Source organism: Schistocerca nitens, chromosome 3 (assembly GCF_023898315.1).
Source record: "Schistocerca nitens isolate TAMUIC-IGC-003100 chromosome 3, iqSchNite1.1, whole genome shotgun sequence".
Lineage (NCBI taxonomy): Eukaryota > Metazoa > Arthropoda > Insecta > Orthoptera > Acrididae > Schistocerca > Schistocerca nitens.
Genome location: NC_064616.1, coordinates 689163025 through 689182474, shown reverse-complemented (window position 1 = coordinate 689182474; position 19450 = coordinate 689163025). Strand labels below are relative to the sequence as shown.

Below are 19450 nucleotides of genomic sequence, written 5' to 3'. Positions count from 1 at the left end.
GAGGGAGTAAGTGTTTGTGTTGTCCTCATCATTTCATAATCATCATCATTCGTGTCAATGGCTAGATTGGACTGTGTAAAAAAATTGGACTGTGTAAAAAAATTGGACTGTGTAAAAAAAATTGGACTGTGTAAAAAAAATTGGACTGTGTAAAAAAAATTGGACTGTGAAAAAAAAATTGGACTGTGAAAAAAAAATTGGACTGTGAAAAAAAAATTGGGTCTTTGTACAGGTGCTGATGACTGCACACTTGAGCCCCCCACAAACCAAACATTATCATCAGTATGTGAGGGAGTGTCAAAGAGATGCTCATCCAACTCCAGTGGAAGAAATTGCAATAGAAATACGTATTAAGTAGAGGTTTAGTACTTATTGTCTAGGAACACACAGTCTAAAAAGAGTCGGGAAATATTCTAATTTGTCCCACATGCATATCATGATGTGACTATGGCGGTGAAATCAGAGAAACACTAGTTCTCGCGAAGGATTATCGATTGCCGTTCTTTCTACGTATTATTGGGGAATGTCATAGGAAATGGGAGAAACGGAATTTTTATGCAAAGCATCTCCCGTCTTACGCAGTAAGATACTATACAGAGTATGAATATACACTATGTGATCAGAAGTATCCGGACACATCTACGTAATGTGATGGTGACCATAAGATATCACGAGAGGGGGGACACGACGGTATAAAAGGAGGCAGGGACTATTGTGTTGTCAGTAGAGAAGCAGCAACAGCAGAATGGGTCGGTTAGGAGGGCACAGTGGCTTCGAAAGTGGGCAAGTCACTGGATGTCTCCTGAGTAAACAATCCATCAGGGACATTTCAAACATTCTAGAGTTGCCCATGTTTCCTGTGTGACGTGACTATGAAGTGGAAACGCGAGGGAACAATCACAGCTAAACCAATCACGCGCACTTCATGTGACGGACAACAGCGGCCGAGCATTGCAGAGGGGGATTGTACAGAGTCGCATGATATCAGTGGAAAGAGTCACCTCTGAGTTCCAAAGTACTACCAGCAGTCAACATGGAATGAGTACGGAGTTAAGAGAAAGGGGTACGATGGCCATGCAGCTCCTCATAAGCCACCAATTTCTGTAGTCAGTGCTAAGTAACGCTTGAGGCGGTTTAAAGAGCTACGTCACTGGACGGCGGGTGATTTGGAGTGACAACTCACGCTATGCCCTGTGGCAATGTGATGGGAGGGTTTGGATTTGACGAATGCCTGGAGAACGGTACCTGCAATCATGTGTAGCGCCCACAGTGAAGTACACTCATGCTCATAAGTTAAGGATATTTGCAGAATGTGGTGCCACACAACGTGGCACTACGCAAATCTGGCGCTAATAGCGTAGGCACATAGGGAACACACACGACACATGTCTGTAAGTCCACGGTATTGGTGATAAGTTGAGAAAACCGTCCTGAAACATATCTGCTACAAAACGCCATTGTTTCCTGCGCATGTACCCCGACATTAATAAGGGATATGATCACCATGCACACGTACACAGGCCGCACAACGGGCTGGCATACTCTGGATCAGGTGGTCGAGCAGCTGCTGGGGTATAGCCTCCCATTCTTGCACCAGTGCCTGTCGGAGCTAGTGAAGTGATCTAGGGGTTTGAAGACGTGCAGCGATACGTCGACCGAGAGCATCCCAGACGTGCTCGATGGGGATTAGGTCTGGAGAACTGGCAGGCCACTCCATTCGCCTGATATCTTCTGTTTCAAGGAACTTCTCCACCATGGCAGCTCGGTGGGGCCGTGCGTTATCATCCATCAGGAGGAAGGTGGAACCCACTGCATCCCTGAAAAGGCGGACATACTGGTGCAAAATGACATCCCGAATCACCTGACCTGTTACAGTTCCTCTGTCAGAGACATGCAGGGGTGTACGTGCACCAACCACAATCCCACCCCCACACCATCAGACCACGACCTCCATACAGGTCCCTTTCAAGGACATTAAGGGGTTGGTATCTGGTTCTCGCAAGATGAAAACTCGGCGAGAATCACTGTTCAGACTGTACCTGGACTCGTCCGTGAACATAACCTGGGATCACTGTTCCAATGACCATGTACTGTGTTCTTGACACCAGGCTTTACGCGCTCTCCTGTGACCAAGGGTCAGTGGAATGCACCTTGCAGGTCTGCGGGCGAATAAACCATGTCTGTCCAGTCGTCTGTAGACTGTGTATCTGGAGACAACTGTTCCAGTGGCTGCGGTAAGGTCCCGAGCAAGGCTACGTGCAGTACTCCGTGGCCGTCTGCGGGCACTGATGGTGAGATATCCAGTCGCCTTAGTATTCTACCCCTCATAACGTCATCAATATGTGTTCTTTGAGTCATTTTCAACACACAGTCACCATTAGCACTTCTGAAAACGTCTGCACACTTACTCGCTGCACCGTACTCTGACATGCACCAACCCACCTCTGCGTATGTGGACTGCTGCCAGCGCCACCGTGCGACGACCGCAGGTCAGATGCACCGCATGGTCACATTACGACGTGATTTAAACCCGCAAACCGCCCACCAGAGCGTTGCTTCACCATGTATCAGCATTATCCTTAATTTATGAGCATGAGTGCACAAGGTTTTTGTGGTTAGGGTGTGTTCGCCTTATTTCACTGTAGAAAACTTTAAATTTGGTAGGAAATCAACACATTTTACAGCATTGTGTACTGCGTGTAGCAGAGGAACAGTTCGGAGACGATGGTTGTTTGTATCAACACGACAATGCACCCTGTCGCAAAGCAGCATTTGTGAGGCAATGGTTTGTGAGCGATGACATTCCTGAAATCAACTGACCTGCCCTGAATCCAGACCTGAACGCAATGGAACAGCTTTGGAATATCTTATAACGTCGACGACGCTCCAGACCCTAATGTCCGACGTTACTGGCTTCTCTGGTTTCGGCTCTAGATGAAGAATGGGCTGCCATTCCTCAAAGGAAATTCAGACACGTCATTGTAAGTGTCCCCACCAGAGTCCACGCCGTCATAAAGACGGAGGATGGACACACCTCATTTTAATGTCCACTAATAGGGGTCCGGATACTTCTCGTCAGATAGAGTAGCTATAGATCGTGAGTAGGAACGAACCTCTCGCTAGTAGAACTCAACTTTCTCTCCTGACGTTTTTCCCTTATTAAGGACAACGTTCTTAGTAGACATCAATCCAATTACATACATGTAACAATATGGACCAAGTACGTCTTTTATGCGAACTTTGTCGAAGCCTTTCCGGTACACGCAAGGCATCAACCTGGGTTTTTCTAACTACATACAATCTTCTGCCATCTTTAGAGGAAATAATTAGTGTAAAATATAATAAAAAATAAATGTAAAGCTAAGAAAACAATATGAATTGCGACGTATGCTCAATAATTCTGAAACAAATTTACGGCTGTCGTTTTGCTCATGTAACCTGCAGCCTTTTTTAGAGACTCGAATGGCCTGTGCCTTTTTCAGTCACGTGGAACAGTAACTCTCCTTGTGTCGAACGAATTCATTCGTTTTTCAATTTCGCATTTCCTAATTTTTATACCTGTAATTTTTGCATTCACACAATAGTGTCAAGCATAGGGGTGATCAGAAAGTGCCATTTGAGGGCGTTACTGCAGCTTATATATGCAATGTAACGTGACTCCGACGCGGGAATATAAACACAGACATGTAGGCAAGTTATTAGTGTGGCATTCGTCTTTCCGACATTCGGTCTGTAAACGTAAAAAACGTGAACTATGCCGACATTATTCCCAAATGGGTCCAAACAGGACCAGCATCTGTTATTCTTTTCTTAGCTGCCGAAGGACAAACACTGGTAGACATCTATCGTAGAATGAAGAATGTGTATGTGATAGCATGCCTCTAGAAAAAGAATTGTGGAATCGTGCGCCAAGTTCCGCGCTGGTAGCGGCTCGACACAAGACTGTGGTCGATCTAAGGGGGCCAGCCTCATCCATTACAGACAACAGAGAGACACTCGAGCATCCGCCCTACAGTTCTGATCTCTCTCCATCCGATTATCACGCCTTCGTTCGCTTAAAAAAGGCCTTGGAGCGTTGACGATCCCTGTTGGAAGAAGATGTGTAGCAGGCAGTTACGGACTTCTTCACACAGCAGGACATGGTGTTTTACCAAACGGGTATCTTCAACCTGGTGCGTCGGTGGGATGGTTGCCTCAGTGCTTGCGGAGGGTTTTCCTGCTGGGCATATCGATTCTCGACTATACGGCCTGCGAACGGAAACTTCTTGATCGCCCCTTATATAAATTATTTGCGATCTTTTATGGTGAAGCTAATTATAAAGATATAATTTAGTATTTTAGCATCAATTTTATTCGGTGCCATCGCGATCAATGAGAATATGCAATTTGAGTGATTGTCTGATTTTACTTTAGGACCTAAGTTCACAATTTTTTGACTGCTCAGAAAATAGTTCTGCTTTAAAATTCTTTAAATTCTTCAAACAGAGATGTCATTTCATTTTTTGGACTCTGTTCACTTTTTGTTTGAGGCAAGTATTTGGCTCCGTTTGAATCTGTAGAGAAGCCCTCCCACCAGTTTTAGCAGTCTTCTAGTTTTGTTACTGAACAGAGATGGATCTTTACCATGACTCACAATCGTCGACAGAAAAAATATACCTAGCACATATACTACAATACTTCTGAATTTGTGCCATTATTTCTCCAGGAATAATAGTTAAAATCTCGGCTCTGAATTTACCTTAATAGACATCTCTGATGCTTTTACTGCAATTATATGCCGCAGCCACCCGTAGCCTTTCTATCTTTCTGATACATGTTCCATACGAAATGGAAGATTTTGTTGTTCTTTAGTTCTTTTCCTGTCTCATGTTTATTCCGCGTATTAACTGTGCGTTACTACCTTTAAAATGTTAGTGATTCTGGGAACTTAACATGATTGTTTCTGCACTTAACTAGTATTAGGATTACATGTTCTTTTCCTTCACTACACATACAGGTGATATGTCCATGCCTCTGTTCTATACCAAGTGCTCATGGAACTAACAGAGGGTTTATCTAACTTTAAAAAATAGTCATATATACACTACAAATACTCTGCGATATGAGTAGCTGCCGAGTGTGAATAGTGATCGCTTGACCTGGGCGACTCTACAATTGCCCGCCTGATAGTGACAGTCAAGTCAAGTGAATACGAGATATCGGACTTTAACTCTTGTATCAGGCGAACGGGCATCATTACTGCAGACACGAAGCGCAACTCACAACTAGCAGCAGGCTGTACGTTCTTCAGCTTCCTGCAGAGGGTGTTCCCCACCTCGGATGGAATTTCCCTTGCACCATACTGAGTTTGCGCAGGGCTTCCTTCCTGACTTGTCTACTATTTTTATGCTGGGCTTCGTCGCCCACCAAACAGTGGAACTTCATATAATGAGCACTCCTTCCCGCTGTGCAAGTCTCTACTTTGGAAGAAGCTCTTTCTCAATATTATGAGATGGGGTAGTTCGTGCTGCCTCAAGCATTTCATCAGCAAGTGTCTGCCTCGTAATTTTTGTTGAGGTGTATGGCTGCAGTCGGGCCACAAGTACATAGATTCACCTTCACTGCAGTTTGTCCGATAAATGATGCCTGGATGCAGTTGGAAGAAACTAGCCATCCTAGATGTTTTCTGCCATTGTAGTAGCACCAACTGATTTCCTAACACACACTTGTGTTACACGTACAAATGTTGGAAACAGATTCCAGTGGCGCTGGTTTTTATGTGGTGCTTTGGATAACACAATTATGGTATCAATGTAACCAACAATTTTTTCCATATCTTCTAGAGCTATTGAGTGTGTTTTATTTTTCATAGTTTATGGAAACCAGTTTTTTTCTGTATTATCGCATCTTGTCTGATCAATGTAATACATATTTACCTCTCTAAAGATGTGTCATAATGTTCTCACTCGTAAGAATTCTTCACAGATTGCAATAAATAGTAAACTAAGTATGGTTTTAGAAACACTGGTTACCAGTAATGAAATTTTCATGGAAATTAATAAATGGTACCCAGTCAGTTCTTTATCACTAAACGTTGACAAGACGCATTATATGCAATTCGGAGGTTGTAAGACGTTTCCTCCCGGCAATGTCTAAAATATTTCAGGTAGATAGCAGAGGTTGACAGTGTTATGTTCTTGTGATTACAACTCGATAATAAATTCAGTTTTGAGGAGTGTACCACGGAATTTTTCGATGTGGAGGTTGTCAGACACAGACGATATAAAAATCAAAGTACTGACATACTTCGCTTACCTCCACTGCATTGTGCCATCCGAGATATTTTCGGGGATAAGTCATCAAGCCAAGCTGAAGTTTCCAGAGTCCAAAAGCGTGTAATATGAATTATTTGTGATGTGAATTCAAGAAAGCCCTGCACTGGTCTGTTCAAGTAACTACCCCATCCTGACATCCGCTAGGAGCCATTGTGAGCATCAGCATTTACATTCCCTCTTACGTCCAAAGACTTCAAGTAAAGGCTATATTTTTTCTCAGGCAGAAGATCTCATGCGCCATGTAACGGACTGCGCGGCCCCTCCCGCCGGAGGTTCGAGTCCTCCCTCGGGCATGTGTGTGTGTGTGTGTGTGTGTGTGTGTGTGTGTGTGTGTGTGTGTGTAGTTCTTAGCATAAGTTAGTTTAAGTAGTGTGTAAGTCTAGGGACCGATGACCTCAGCAGTTTGGTTCCTTAGGAATTCACACACAGAGAAGAGCTCACGTTTCCTTCTATGCAAGCTTACGACAATTGATGCACGTAATCATTTTATTTCGCTCTGTCAATCCAAGCTCGATCATGTAGTTTCTTTGAATCATCACGGTTTTACTAAAACTGGGTCCGCAGAATTTAGTTTACTCTGTTCTTGAGGTTAAGGTTATTTCAATTCTCATAGAAATACACAGTTTTGAAATTACAGTAATCTGTGTGCAAGGACAGCTTGCTCAGACTAATTCAAGTTCAATAATTACTTTCAATAAAGTTTCATTTAATTCTGAACTGGCTTGATAACTGTAAAGTAATCATTGAAATACAGGTTCTACCGTTCCAAAAGCAGGAAAATCGTAGAGGCACTTAAGGTTTTTAGGAATTGGACCACGTTTCTCCTTTGTTCCTATTACTGACTGGCTTTACTTAACAAATTCCTCGTTTCGTCGCTACATGAGTATTTGTATGCCAAAATATGTAAATGCAACACTCACGTGTTGTCTTGACTTTAGATTCTTCGTATTATTTAGGTAAGTTTCTTTCCGCAGGACGATAGGAATATACCTTATTAGAGAACCGATGCCGAAGCAGTGAACTGCACAACAAGTATTTGTCGAAATCGTCCTTAACATCAAACCAAGAACGAGTAGATTAATACATTTACATTTATTGTGGACATCTATCTGTTGTCCATGATGGCATAAGCCACAAGTGGTTTTGTGCTCTATAGAAGTGTAGTGTTCCTCTTGCTGCAATTGATAAAACATACTTCTTCCGCTTAATGTTATCAAGGCTACTTCCTCTTGTATACAACAGCTGTTACTTGACACTAGACATACACGCTTCTCATAACTTATGTTAGCTTTTTAGAATGCCGTATTTCTATCGCAGTAACCCTCATTAGCGGCACTACGTACTAAAACGTGTGCTAATTTGTAATTTACTGTACTGTCTGAATGTCTGTGCACTCAAGCTCTTTCCACTGCTAACTGTGTATCATACAGTTTGTTGTTTTTATCGTTGTCTTATTTAGATCCCTACAATATTTATTCCGTATGTTGGTTCTGACTATTACAGAAAACATAAAATATTGACACAATTATAATCTTATTCGTTACGTCTTGATTCCTCATTTTGTAAATCTACTTCACAGAAGTTATTAACTTCTGGACATTATGAATTATTAACTTTTAAACCTACTTTTACTCATGTCGACCAGCCAACGATCAGCATGTTCCTTCTTCGTCCAAAGGTTTATACAAGCATCCTAACACGCTGCCTTCATTGTCGTGTTAGACAGGGAACACCCCGGTTTGCGAGAGAGGCTGAATCTCGGCAGAATAGTCTGAGCACAAGCGTGAGTGATTCTAAATAGCATAACCTGGTATCAAGACGACTAGTGTTCATGTTGCTCACATACTAACAGAGCCCTAACTCTCATACTCTCAAGAATTTTTTCCATTTACCTTCCCCTTAAAATCTTAAAGTTTTCACCTTCATCATTACTTGATCAAATGGTTCAAATGGCACTGAGCACTATGGGACTTAACTTCTGAGGTCATCAGTCCCCTAGAACTTAGAACTACTTAAACCTAACTAACCTAAGTACTTCACACACATCCATGCCCGAGGCAGGATTCGAACCTGCGACCGTAGCGGTCACGCGGTTCCAGACTGTAGCGCCTAGAACCGCACGGCCACACCGGCCGGCTTACTTGATCACCCTGTAATAATAAAAGCTCTCTTTTACCAGATATCTTTGTTAGGAGATTTACGCTATATGTTTTATTATAATTTAACGACAATCAGTTTTCTGCAAGCCACGAGCTTATGTTAACCGCTAATCCGTTTCTTAAATGAGTTACATTGTGTTTCATTTCTCTCACAACAACACTTGTATCTTCTACAAATAGAAAAAATGTTTATATCATCTGTGTCTCAAATAGATTCAGATATGCTTTTAATAGAGAACAACTTCGGCTTCCTAATTTTTAAGTCTGAAAGGAACTACTGGTAACATTTTCCCGCTACTTCCATGATGTTGAAACTTATCAACTTCTACGCACAATCTCATGTTTTTATTAACTCAAAGAAGCTATCTGCAAGCAATAAATACTATCCTCGCAAATAATAAAACGAATTTTTTGTTAATGTTTCTTCCCTGCAGCTAAGCTGCTAGCCTGGCAGAACTTACCTGTATATACTTAAATTTGTTACTACTCTTCTGTACGTATCCTAAAATATGGCAGTGACAACATATTTAATTTTGTTTCTACTTCCGCTTTACACATTGCTTTTACTGACGATTATTTTGGTGTGTGTGTGTGTGTTGGCTGACAACCCACGACAGTTACACTGCGCAGTTGACTGCATAAAGCGTTAATGTGTGCAGCACTGATCTCCATAAATGTACGTGAAGTTTCATCATACCATAGAAGCCATCTCATATTTACTTTTCAGCGATTTAATAATTTATTAACTTTCATCCACATTTTCACTGGTTGTATGACGTAATAAAAATGTTTTAAGCAACAGCTTGTCAATGTTCTTTATACTTGCCTATAGCAATAAAATTTTTCTTTAACTTGCCTACTACTACAGATAGTGGAAATTAAATATCCTGTACAGCTCTGAAGGATCATTAACAGTTTGATAGTATTAATTTCGTTTTGGGAACTCTCTGTTTACCGTTTAGTTTGTCCTATAAAATTCCTTTCAGTTGTTCGCGGTAATGTCTGCGGGCAGATTCTTAAACATATCTGTGAATTTCTTTTATATTATAACAAAGCGCCCATTTCTTCTTACATGTGATTCTGATGTCATTATTTATTCAAATTGTTTTTTTATTAGAGCTGCATTTCTGCTTGTAAACAGTTACTTTTAATGAACCTTCAACTGTAAATATGACGTTTTGTATAAATGCGTTATATTTGTCATTCAAGTTGTTTGTAGTGGTAACTTCTTGCCAAATGTGCCTATCTAGTTTGATCTGAAGTTCTGCATTGTATCTGGAACCCTATTTCTAAATCTTTAGTTTACCGTTTTAGTGTAATCCTTTCTGTATTAATCCATTGCTCCCTATTAAAATTTCTACACTATGAAGGTAGTATGTAAAAAACGTAAAGTTCGCATGAACTTTATTACATGTTTGGATATGCAAATGAGTAACATTTTACCACAACCGCACGAAGTAGGCAGAGGTAATACCATTACTTTATATGTCTAAGGAAAGGTTACGCAGCGGCTTTCTCATCCAGGGATTGCGTTAGAATGTTCGTGAAAAGATCATATTATTGCTCGTGTAAGGAGAAACGTGTGTACCAAGACGTACAGGAATTCGACAGTGGGAGGATCACGGTCCCTCCACGCTGCGGTTTGTCTTTCCGCGTCACTGCTGCACACGTTTGTCGGGATCCTACGACTGTCGTGCAGATATTGTATCTGTGGGTTCAGTAGGGCCATTCAAAATTCCATGCAGGATCTCAACGGCCCCACGCGACTGATGACGATGATGTTTGGTTTGCGGGGCGCGGTCGTCAGCGCCCATACAAAGTTCCAATTTTTACACAGTCCAGTTTTTACACAATCCAATCTAGCCACTGTCCCCGGGCAGAGAAAATCCCCAAGGCGGACGGGAATCGAACCCGGGACCCCATTATTCAGAGGCAGCAACCCTAGCCACTAGACCACAAGCTGTGGACTCCCCACGCGACTAGCCCCCTACAGGACACGCACAGTTCTTTCGTCTGTACGGTATCGCACAGCTACGTCGCGCACATTCAGCCACGAAATGAGTTCGTTTGCAGTAAGAAAAATAGCTATAATGACAATCCGACGATGTCTTTAACACTACAGTCAGCACGGCAACCATTGTTCTAGCTTTCTTTGATGCGCACCAGAGAGAGAGGCGTCCCGACACGTGCGCCCAATAATAACAGTGGACGCGGGAGTGGTACCGCATCGTCTTTCGTAAGTGTCTCGTTTCTGAGTACAGCATCACTATGGATGTACCAGTGTGTGGAGAATCCGGTCGTTGCCAAATGGCGTTCGTCATCGTCATACGGTCCCAGCTCTTGGCATGGTAACACTGTTCTAAAAAAAAAAAAAAAAAAAAAAAAAAAAAAAAAAAAAAAAAAAAACTTTTTTTCCAATTTTTGATAAAAAATATTGTGATCCTAGTTGTATTTTGAGTGCTGAATTGAAAACTGTTTTTGGTTTTATTCTGTCAGGGATAGTTTATGAGTAATCGCAATTTTATTTCTCTTTTCAGTTTCTCATATAGTGCAGCAAACGTGAGGTGAAATTCGACAAACAAATGCACATCTTTATGATGTTATAAGTTCATCACATTAATGGAGGGTGGGATCTAACATATAACACAGTAACCTATGTGTATACACTTTGAAGCATTTATTTGACATGAGAAATTGCAGAAAATTGACAAACAACTGCCTTGTAATGCACATCACTTTTTTCTCTTGTATTGTGAATCTTTCTGCTCTCGAATGATATTCCAGCAATAATCTGCTAACATAGAAGGTACCCACTTCCCTTCATAGCGCCTTTCTATGGTAGAAATGTCTTTACGGAACCTTTCCCCATGTTCATCCGATACGTCACTACAGCTCTCTGTGAAGTAGTCCAGATGAGAGTCCATCATATGTACCTTCAAAGACATATTGCACCCCAAATACTGATATGCTTTGATCATATCCTTCACAATTGCTTTGTAGTTAGTAGCTCTTTCTCTTCCGAGGAAGTTTTCCGACACCATCTTGAAACAGTCCCATGCGGTTTTTTCTTTATCAGTTAAACATGCTTCAAAATTTGCATCTTTCTGCAGCTCCCTGATTTGTGAGCCCACAAATACACCTTCCTTTATTTTTGCAGCTGAAAGACGGGAGAATTTGGTAGCTAGATATGCAAACCCACAGCCTGTTGGATCCATGGCCTTCACGAATTGTTTCATCAGGCCAAGTTTGATGTGAAGCGGTGGAAGTAGTATATATTCAGGAGCTACCAGACTTTCGCCAACTTACCATCTCCGCCTAGGCCATTTCTTTTTCACGAAGTGAGAATTTCGGTCTCGACCATCCCACTCGCAAAGAAAACAGGCATACTTTGTGTAGCCTTGTTGCATTTCCAGTACCATAGCAATTACCTTGAAATCTGCGCATATTTTCCATTTGTGTTCATTGTATTTTAATGAATTTAGCATCCTTTGTACGAATTCGTAATTCTCTTTTGTCAAACTAGCGTAAGCTACTGGAACAGAGGGTATTTTATTTCCGTTATGGAGAAAAACACCCTTCAGACTTGTTTTCGATGCATCTATGAAAAGTCTTCACTCCTGTGAAATATAAGTGAAGTTCAGCACTTTCATCAGGCCAGCAACATCATTGCAAAATGTCAGTGCTTCGTCAGTTGAAAAATAAGAAATAAAGGCATGTTCTCTGTGCCTGAACACACTGATTTTAGTACTTTTGTGCAGTAGATTGTACTCTTGTAATCTTGAACCAAGCAGCTGCGCCTTTTGTTTACTTAGCCCTAGATCACCTACTAAATCATTTAAATCTGCCTGTGTTAACAAATGTGGCGATGACTCACTTGTGCAGTGATATAAAGAATCATCTCTGATTTCTTCAGTACTACTTATTTCACTGTCACTCGGAATTTGATCTCGAGCTCTTGAAGGTACTGGAAGGTTGTCCGAATGCCGGACTGGCATTCTCGCTGAAGGCAGATCTGGGTAAACAATGTGCCTCTTCGACTTTTTGTTTGTAAAACCCTGAATTTTTGTTAGACAGAAATAACAATCAGTAACATGATCCTTAGGCTCCCTCCACACCATGGGAACAGCAAACATCGCCACATTCTCTTTACCTTTCCACCACTGAATTAGTTTGCAGTAACATGTAGCACAACAGAAATGTGGTGCCCATTCTTTATCTTGGTCTCCACCTCCAAAGTAATGTTTGTATGCCTTCTTTATGACTGAAGAAATTTTCTTCCTATTTCTGGCAAAAGTGAACTTCCCACAGATGTAGCAGAAGTTGTCCGGCTTATATCGACATCCACGACGACGTGGCATTTCTGCAAATTTAAAAATACCGCTTTGGTAATACACCTGTATTAACTTAATAGTAGGGAACTAGAAGAACGCTGATGTGTAAAAACAAGCAGTCGTTTTACCTTCAGCACCAGGCTCAATCAGTTTACACACAGGAATTAAAAAATTCATCCGTGCTCGGAAATACGACAGACGGTTACTTGTCAGCCAAAACACCCACTCGTTAAGACTGACACAAACTGCAGCTAACGCCACTGTTGTAAACTCGATGCACCTGCCCCTAGGAGGCGTGAAGCTTTACTGCCGAGGCAGCGACCGGCTGTCGCCGTTCGAGTTAATGAGATGTTTCAGGTGGTCTTAATGACATAGGTGTGGCGGGGGTAACCTAATGATGTCTGAGTCTTCCCACCTGCTGTTGCACAAGAAATTATCACGTTCTATCACTACTGGATGCGGCAACATACCCGTATTTCTCCAAAACATCTCTGTGTTTGCCATGAATATATATATATATATATATATATATATATATATATATATATATATATATATATATATATATATATAAAGTATCCCTGACAACGATTTTTTGTTTACATATTTAAATTTCCCACGGTAAAATGGTCTAGAAGCACATACTTTAATATCAGAAATAGAACCCATGTCGAACAGTGTAATTGGGGTGCCATTCGGTGCACAACACGAACGCCTCTTGTTCATACAGCAGCTAATTAGGACAGCAGTCGTTTCATTTCTGGCGTGTCCATCTTCGAGGTCTTCGCGAAGTTATCTTTCTATAAGATAACGGAAGACCACTGTTTCCCATACGTTCTGGCCTACTTCGATACTGACGGTGATGTATTGGTGCCCTGCCTAGCTCGTTCTGCAGATCTCTCACCCACTGAAAATATTTGGTCGTCGGTTGCCGAGAGACTGGCCAGCTACTACGGTTGGTGAAGCATGGAAGCATCGAATGACGTACCTGTATCTGTACTCCAAGCTCAGTGGACTAGATGCCCATCTGGATTAGAGCCAATGTCGCTGCCAGGGGTGTACAAAATACCACATCCTGTGTACCCACAGAACACCAACAAATTTAATAATGGATTCCACCAACTTGATTGTACACACACAATAAGAAAAATTTCGTTATTTCCTATCCTTCCAGGTGTAATTTTAATTGCCAACAGTGATATTTGTGCTTCATATTCTGAGACATCATATTTTCACCCAATGTGGCCTACACTCCCGAAAATAATTATTAACTTTTCATCTTTACTCCAGTGGGAAAGTATGTTTTTGTCACTCATCTTCTCCGATCGATTTATCCCCATATACCTCAAAGGATTGTTCACTTTCAGCCCAAGGAGATAAATCCAGCACACTATTTCTCATAACATTCCATGGTATTTAGTATCTGATTTGGGCATCTTTTTCCTGTAAATCTCTTTTACCCTCAGATGGCTGATGGCTCTGAGCACTATGGGACTCAACTGCTGAGGTCATAAGTCCCCTAGAACTTAGAACTACTTAAACCTAACTAACCTAAGGACAACACACACATCCATGCCCGAGGCAGGATTCGAACCTGCGACCGTAGCGGTCGCGCGGTTCCAGACTGTAGCGCCAGAACCGCTCGGCCACCAACGGCCGGCCTCTTTTACCCTCATTTCATAACCCCATTTGCCTCCACAGTTTTCATCCGATTACATGGTTATGAGACTTACTTGCCTCAATCATGTTATTTTGATTTTCGGAGGATGAAGTCACTATAAGGGCTTAAAAAGGCTTACTACCACATTTCTCGTGTACACAGATTGTGGCATGGAAGATGATGGTTTGATTTATTTTTGAGTTCTTACGTTGTTCAACGATTCCTCTTCAGTCAGCAGAAGTTAAATTTCAAATTAAAAACGTTCGTCAACGAATGAAGATTGTCATCATGTTCCGAATACTTTCCCAATATCCGTAGTACGATTTTCTCAATTACTGTGAAAGAGAATACTGATTGTGATGTCACCGTTACGTAGAGCGTATCTGGGAGAACGACTGCCTTGTAGTAGATAAATTTGACTCTGGTGGTAATGGATTCCATAGATGGAAAGTCGAGGTGATTGTGTAAGTTTCATGCAATTTTCATTTCTAAATATTCTGTTTTATCTGAATATCGATGCCATATGAGGTCATGAGAGATCCCAAGTAATCGTTGTTTGGTCCATTAATATAGTCAAGTAGTAAACAAACTGTATATAAGGCATACGTACTTGGGATCTAGTGCTTCAGGATTTCCAGTATGCCAAAGGTAAGTCTAACAATACTTGACTTGTGGAGACTAGTCTCTTAGACATACTACACTTCAGATACTTCATCCAACTTTACTTCGGCAGTTCATGTGTGACCGGAGGCCCATTTGACAATATACATGTTTATTTCTGAAACAAGACACCTGTCCAGAAAACTGTAAACGACCTTTGGTGTAGATCATCTATGATTTCATATTGATATTAAGACGTCATCTTTAGGTTCCGAAAAAGTTGTCGCTTGTTTTAAAGAGGTGGTTAATATTTCGTGCTAGGATTTTTGATTCGTTCCTTATCAGATTAAATGCTAACATTATATGAGATTTGGAAATAAACAAGCAACAAATTCTTCGAAACACCTCATAAATTTCGCTTGATTTATTGGGCTAGAAGGGACTGAACAGATGAAAAGTAGCTACGCAGTAATAAAGTTTATTTTTATTAACATAGCTAAAAATTCGTAAATTGTTACAGATGTCAACCATTTTTTGTCCGAGACGCTCGCAGAAGAAGAACTTTCAGCTGCAGCTGAGGAGGAAAAGGAATCTCTGATACGTGAGATAACAACACATCTATCCCCACCAGCTCCACCAATGACACCACCACCATATTTGGATATGAACGGAGGCTCAAGGAGTAAGTGAAAACTAATTGTAGTAAAAATAATTGTGTGTTTCACTCGGATATGAAATAAGAATAAAGGTATTTATTGAAAACTTTTTGTAGATAATGTGAAGCATAAACCATCACAGTGTAAAATGGTGGAATTTATAACTAAACGTTTGTAATGTTCTTTTTAAGACACGGCATCAAGAAAACGTTTACAAATATCTGGATGTGATGCTGTCTAGCACCGTGTAATACCAAGTTGTGAAACCAATTTTAAAGCATAAGTGAATTAGTAAGTAAAGTAAAGCGTTTCTTAGGTAGAAGATTGGTTTGAACAACACAGTGCCTTATGAGGCATGATCCTATTGAAGGGGCTAGGCCTTCGGTTTTACTATGCCCCTTGAACGGACTCACCCAGCCAGTCATAGGAGAACCTATAGTTTAATGAGTACCGAGAACCGTGATGCAACTTGGCATTATTGACATTAAAAAAAGTCGTTTACAAAGATGAATAACGGAAGCAGTGACAGAAAATTCCTAGGACCGAGTGTAGATCGAGTCCGAGGTCTTTGGAGCCTGCCATTTACTTAGTTTTTTTCAGTTTACTTTTCATTTTTTCTTTAATAGTAGAGTCTTTGATGTACTATTGTACTCCAACCCTCCACTTACTATTTTAGCGTTTAGCGGCGTAGGCACTTGGGACATCTATTCCTGCCATTAATGGCTATAGAAACGTTCCTCGGCGGAAAAATTCTCTTAAAAAATATTTTTGATACTTGGAAACAAATCTAAAAACGATAATACTTGCTTTTGCTGACTATAATCTTTAGATGAAAATTAAACTTTATTCTCTTAAAAGTAGAATATCTTTCTTCTTGAAAAATGAAAATTATTCGTCCTGTAAAACAAAAATTTTTTCTTTCTTTACCCTAAAAGTCTTCTTTCTTTAAAACTTAAAATTTTCCTGCTCTGAAACTAGAATTCTTTTTCATTAAATGTTACTTTCTTATCTTGTCTACTAATGACTTGAAGAATGTTATATTATGTACAAAGCTTGTACTGAAGTTGATGTTTCTGCTCCAGGATATCGAAGATTTTGGGTGTGATTTTTTGTTTTGTTTAATACTTGTTCTTCTTATTACGTGAAACTTATAAAATTGGCAAGGGGACCTATGTACTTGCCATTACTATTTTGATTCAGGTTGACAGGGAGTGTAGAGCAGGCAAGGACTTCAACTTTTTTAAAGAGGAAGGCGCAACTCTGAACCGTTTTCGAGAAAATCGAGTATCAGAGTTTTAAGAACGCGTATATATACTATTGTTTGCTGGCTAACAGGCCAGGAGGCTGTAGCCAAGTGATTAAGTGCTTAGTTTCACAAGCGTAAGGTCTCTGGATCGAATCCGGCTGCTGGTACTTCCTTCTTTTATTCTCACGTTACTCTAACAACAGATTAGTTATGACTGTCCTAATTAACGGTACTTAATGATTCACTATTCGTCCACGAGACTCAGAGGGCCATTGACACGGGTTCACAGGTAGATGCTGTGTTTCTTGACTTCCGCAAGGCGTTCGATACAGTTCCCCACAGTCGTTTAATAAACAAAGTAAGAGCATATGGACTATCAGACCAATTGTGTGATTGGATTGAAGAGTTCCTAGATAACAGAACGCAGCATGTCATTCTCGATGGAGAGAAGTCTTCCGAAGTAAGAGTGATAAATGACCTTGTGGATGACATCGGAAGTTCACTGAGGCTTTTTGCAGATGATGCTGTGGTGTATCGAGAGGTTGTAACAATGGAAAATTGTACTGAAATGCAGGAGGATCTGCAGCGAATTGACGCATGGTACAGGGAATGGCAATTAAATCTCAATGTAGACAAGTGTAATGTGCTGCGAATACATAGAAAGATAGATCCCTTATCATTTAGCAACAAAATAGCAGGTCAGCAGCTGGAAGCAGTTAATTCCATAAATTAACTGGGAGTACGCATTAGGAGTGATTTAAAATGGAGTGATCATATAAAGTTGATCGTCGGTAAAGCAGATGCCAGACTGAGATTCATTGCAAGAATCCTAAGGAAATGCAATCCGAAAACAAAGGAAGTAGGTTACAGTACGCTTGTTCGCCCACTGCTTGAATACTGCTCAGCAGTGTGGGATCCGTACCAGATAGGGTTGATAGAAGAGATAGAGAAGATCCAACGGAGAGCAGCGCGCTTCGTTACAGGATCATTTAGTAATCGCGAAAGCGTTACGGAGATGATAAACTCCAGTGGAAGACTCTGCGGGAGAGACTGTCAGTAGCTCGGTACGGGCTTTTGTTAAAGTTTCGAGAACATACCTTCACCGAAGAGTCAAGCAGTATATTGCTCCCTCCTACGTATATCTCGCGAAGAGACCATGAGGATAAAATCAGAGAGATTAGAGCCCACACAGAAGCATACCGACAATCCTTCTTTCCACGAACAATACGAGACTGGAATAGAAGGGAGAACCGATAGAGGTACTCTGGGTACCCTCCGCCACACACCGTCAGGTGGCTTGCGGAGTATAGATGTAGATGTAGATGTAGACTTATCATTTGCATAATATTCATCCTGAAGAACAAGAAAACGAAATACGAGTATTTTTGTAAGGATATTGAAAATAAAAAACGATACGCGATCATTTTGAATCAAATCTGTATAGCCTTTTAATTGACATTATTGTACCAACATTTGTGTCACGTATGGAGCACTGCACGAATCAGAATGATACTGATAGGAGAAACATCTTAAACAATAATTATTGTGGCATATGGCACACGTAATGAACGCAGAGTTTCTGCATGAGCATGGTTTTTATCATCTACATCAACATTTATACTCCGCAAGCCACCCAACGGTGTGTGGCGGAGGGCAAATTACGTGCCACTGTCATTACCTCCCTTTCCTGTTCCAGTCGCGTATGGTTCGTGGGAAGAACGACTGCCGGAAAGCCTTCGTGCGCGCTCGAATCTCTCTAATTTTAAATTCGTGATCTCCTCTGGAGGTATAAGTAGGGGGAAGCAATATATTCGATACCTCATCCAGAAACGCACCCTCTCGAAACCTGGACAGCAAGCTACACCGCGATGCAGAGCGCCTCTCTTGCAGAGTCTGCCACTTGAGTTTGCTAAACATCTCTGTAACGCTATCACGCTTACCAAATAACCCTGTGACGAAACGCGCCGCTCTTCTTTGGATCTTCTCTATCTCCTCCGTCAACCCGACCTGGTACGGATCCCACACTGATGAGCAATACTTAAGTATAGGTCGAACGAGTGTTTTGTAAGCCACCTCCTTTGTTGATGGACTACATTTTCTAAGGACTCTCCCAATGAATCTCAACCTGGCACCCGCCTTACCAAAAATTAATTTTATATCATCATTCCACTTCAAATCGTTCCGTACGCATACTACCAGATATTTTACAGAAGTAACTGCTACCAGTGTTTGTTCCGCTATCGTATAATCATACAATAAAGGATCCTTCTTTCTATGTATTCGCAATACATTACATTTGTCTATGTTAAGGGCCAGTTGCCACTCCCTGCACCAAGTGCCTATCCGCTGCAGATCTTCCTGCATTTCGCTGCAATTTTCTAATGCTGCAACTTCTCTGTATACTACAGCATCATCCGCGAAAAGCCGCATGGAACTTCCGACACTATCTACTATGACATTTATATATATTGTGAAAAGCAATGG

At 41.1% G+C, this 19450-nt stretch overlaps 1 protein-coding gene across 1 annotated transcript in view; it reads left to right on the top strand.

The window, feature by feature from the left end:
- Positions 1-19450, top strand: part of LOC126249393 (src kinase-associated phosphoprotein 2-A-like) — a 221949-nt gene that overhangs the window by 120778 nt on the left and 81721 nt on the right. The window contains exon 2 of the mRNA XM_049951046.1: positions 15585-15746. Within this exon, the coding sequence (XP_049807003.1) occupies positions 15585-15746 (162 nt within the window). The remainder of the gene's footprint in view (positions 1-15584; positions 15747-19450) is intronic.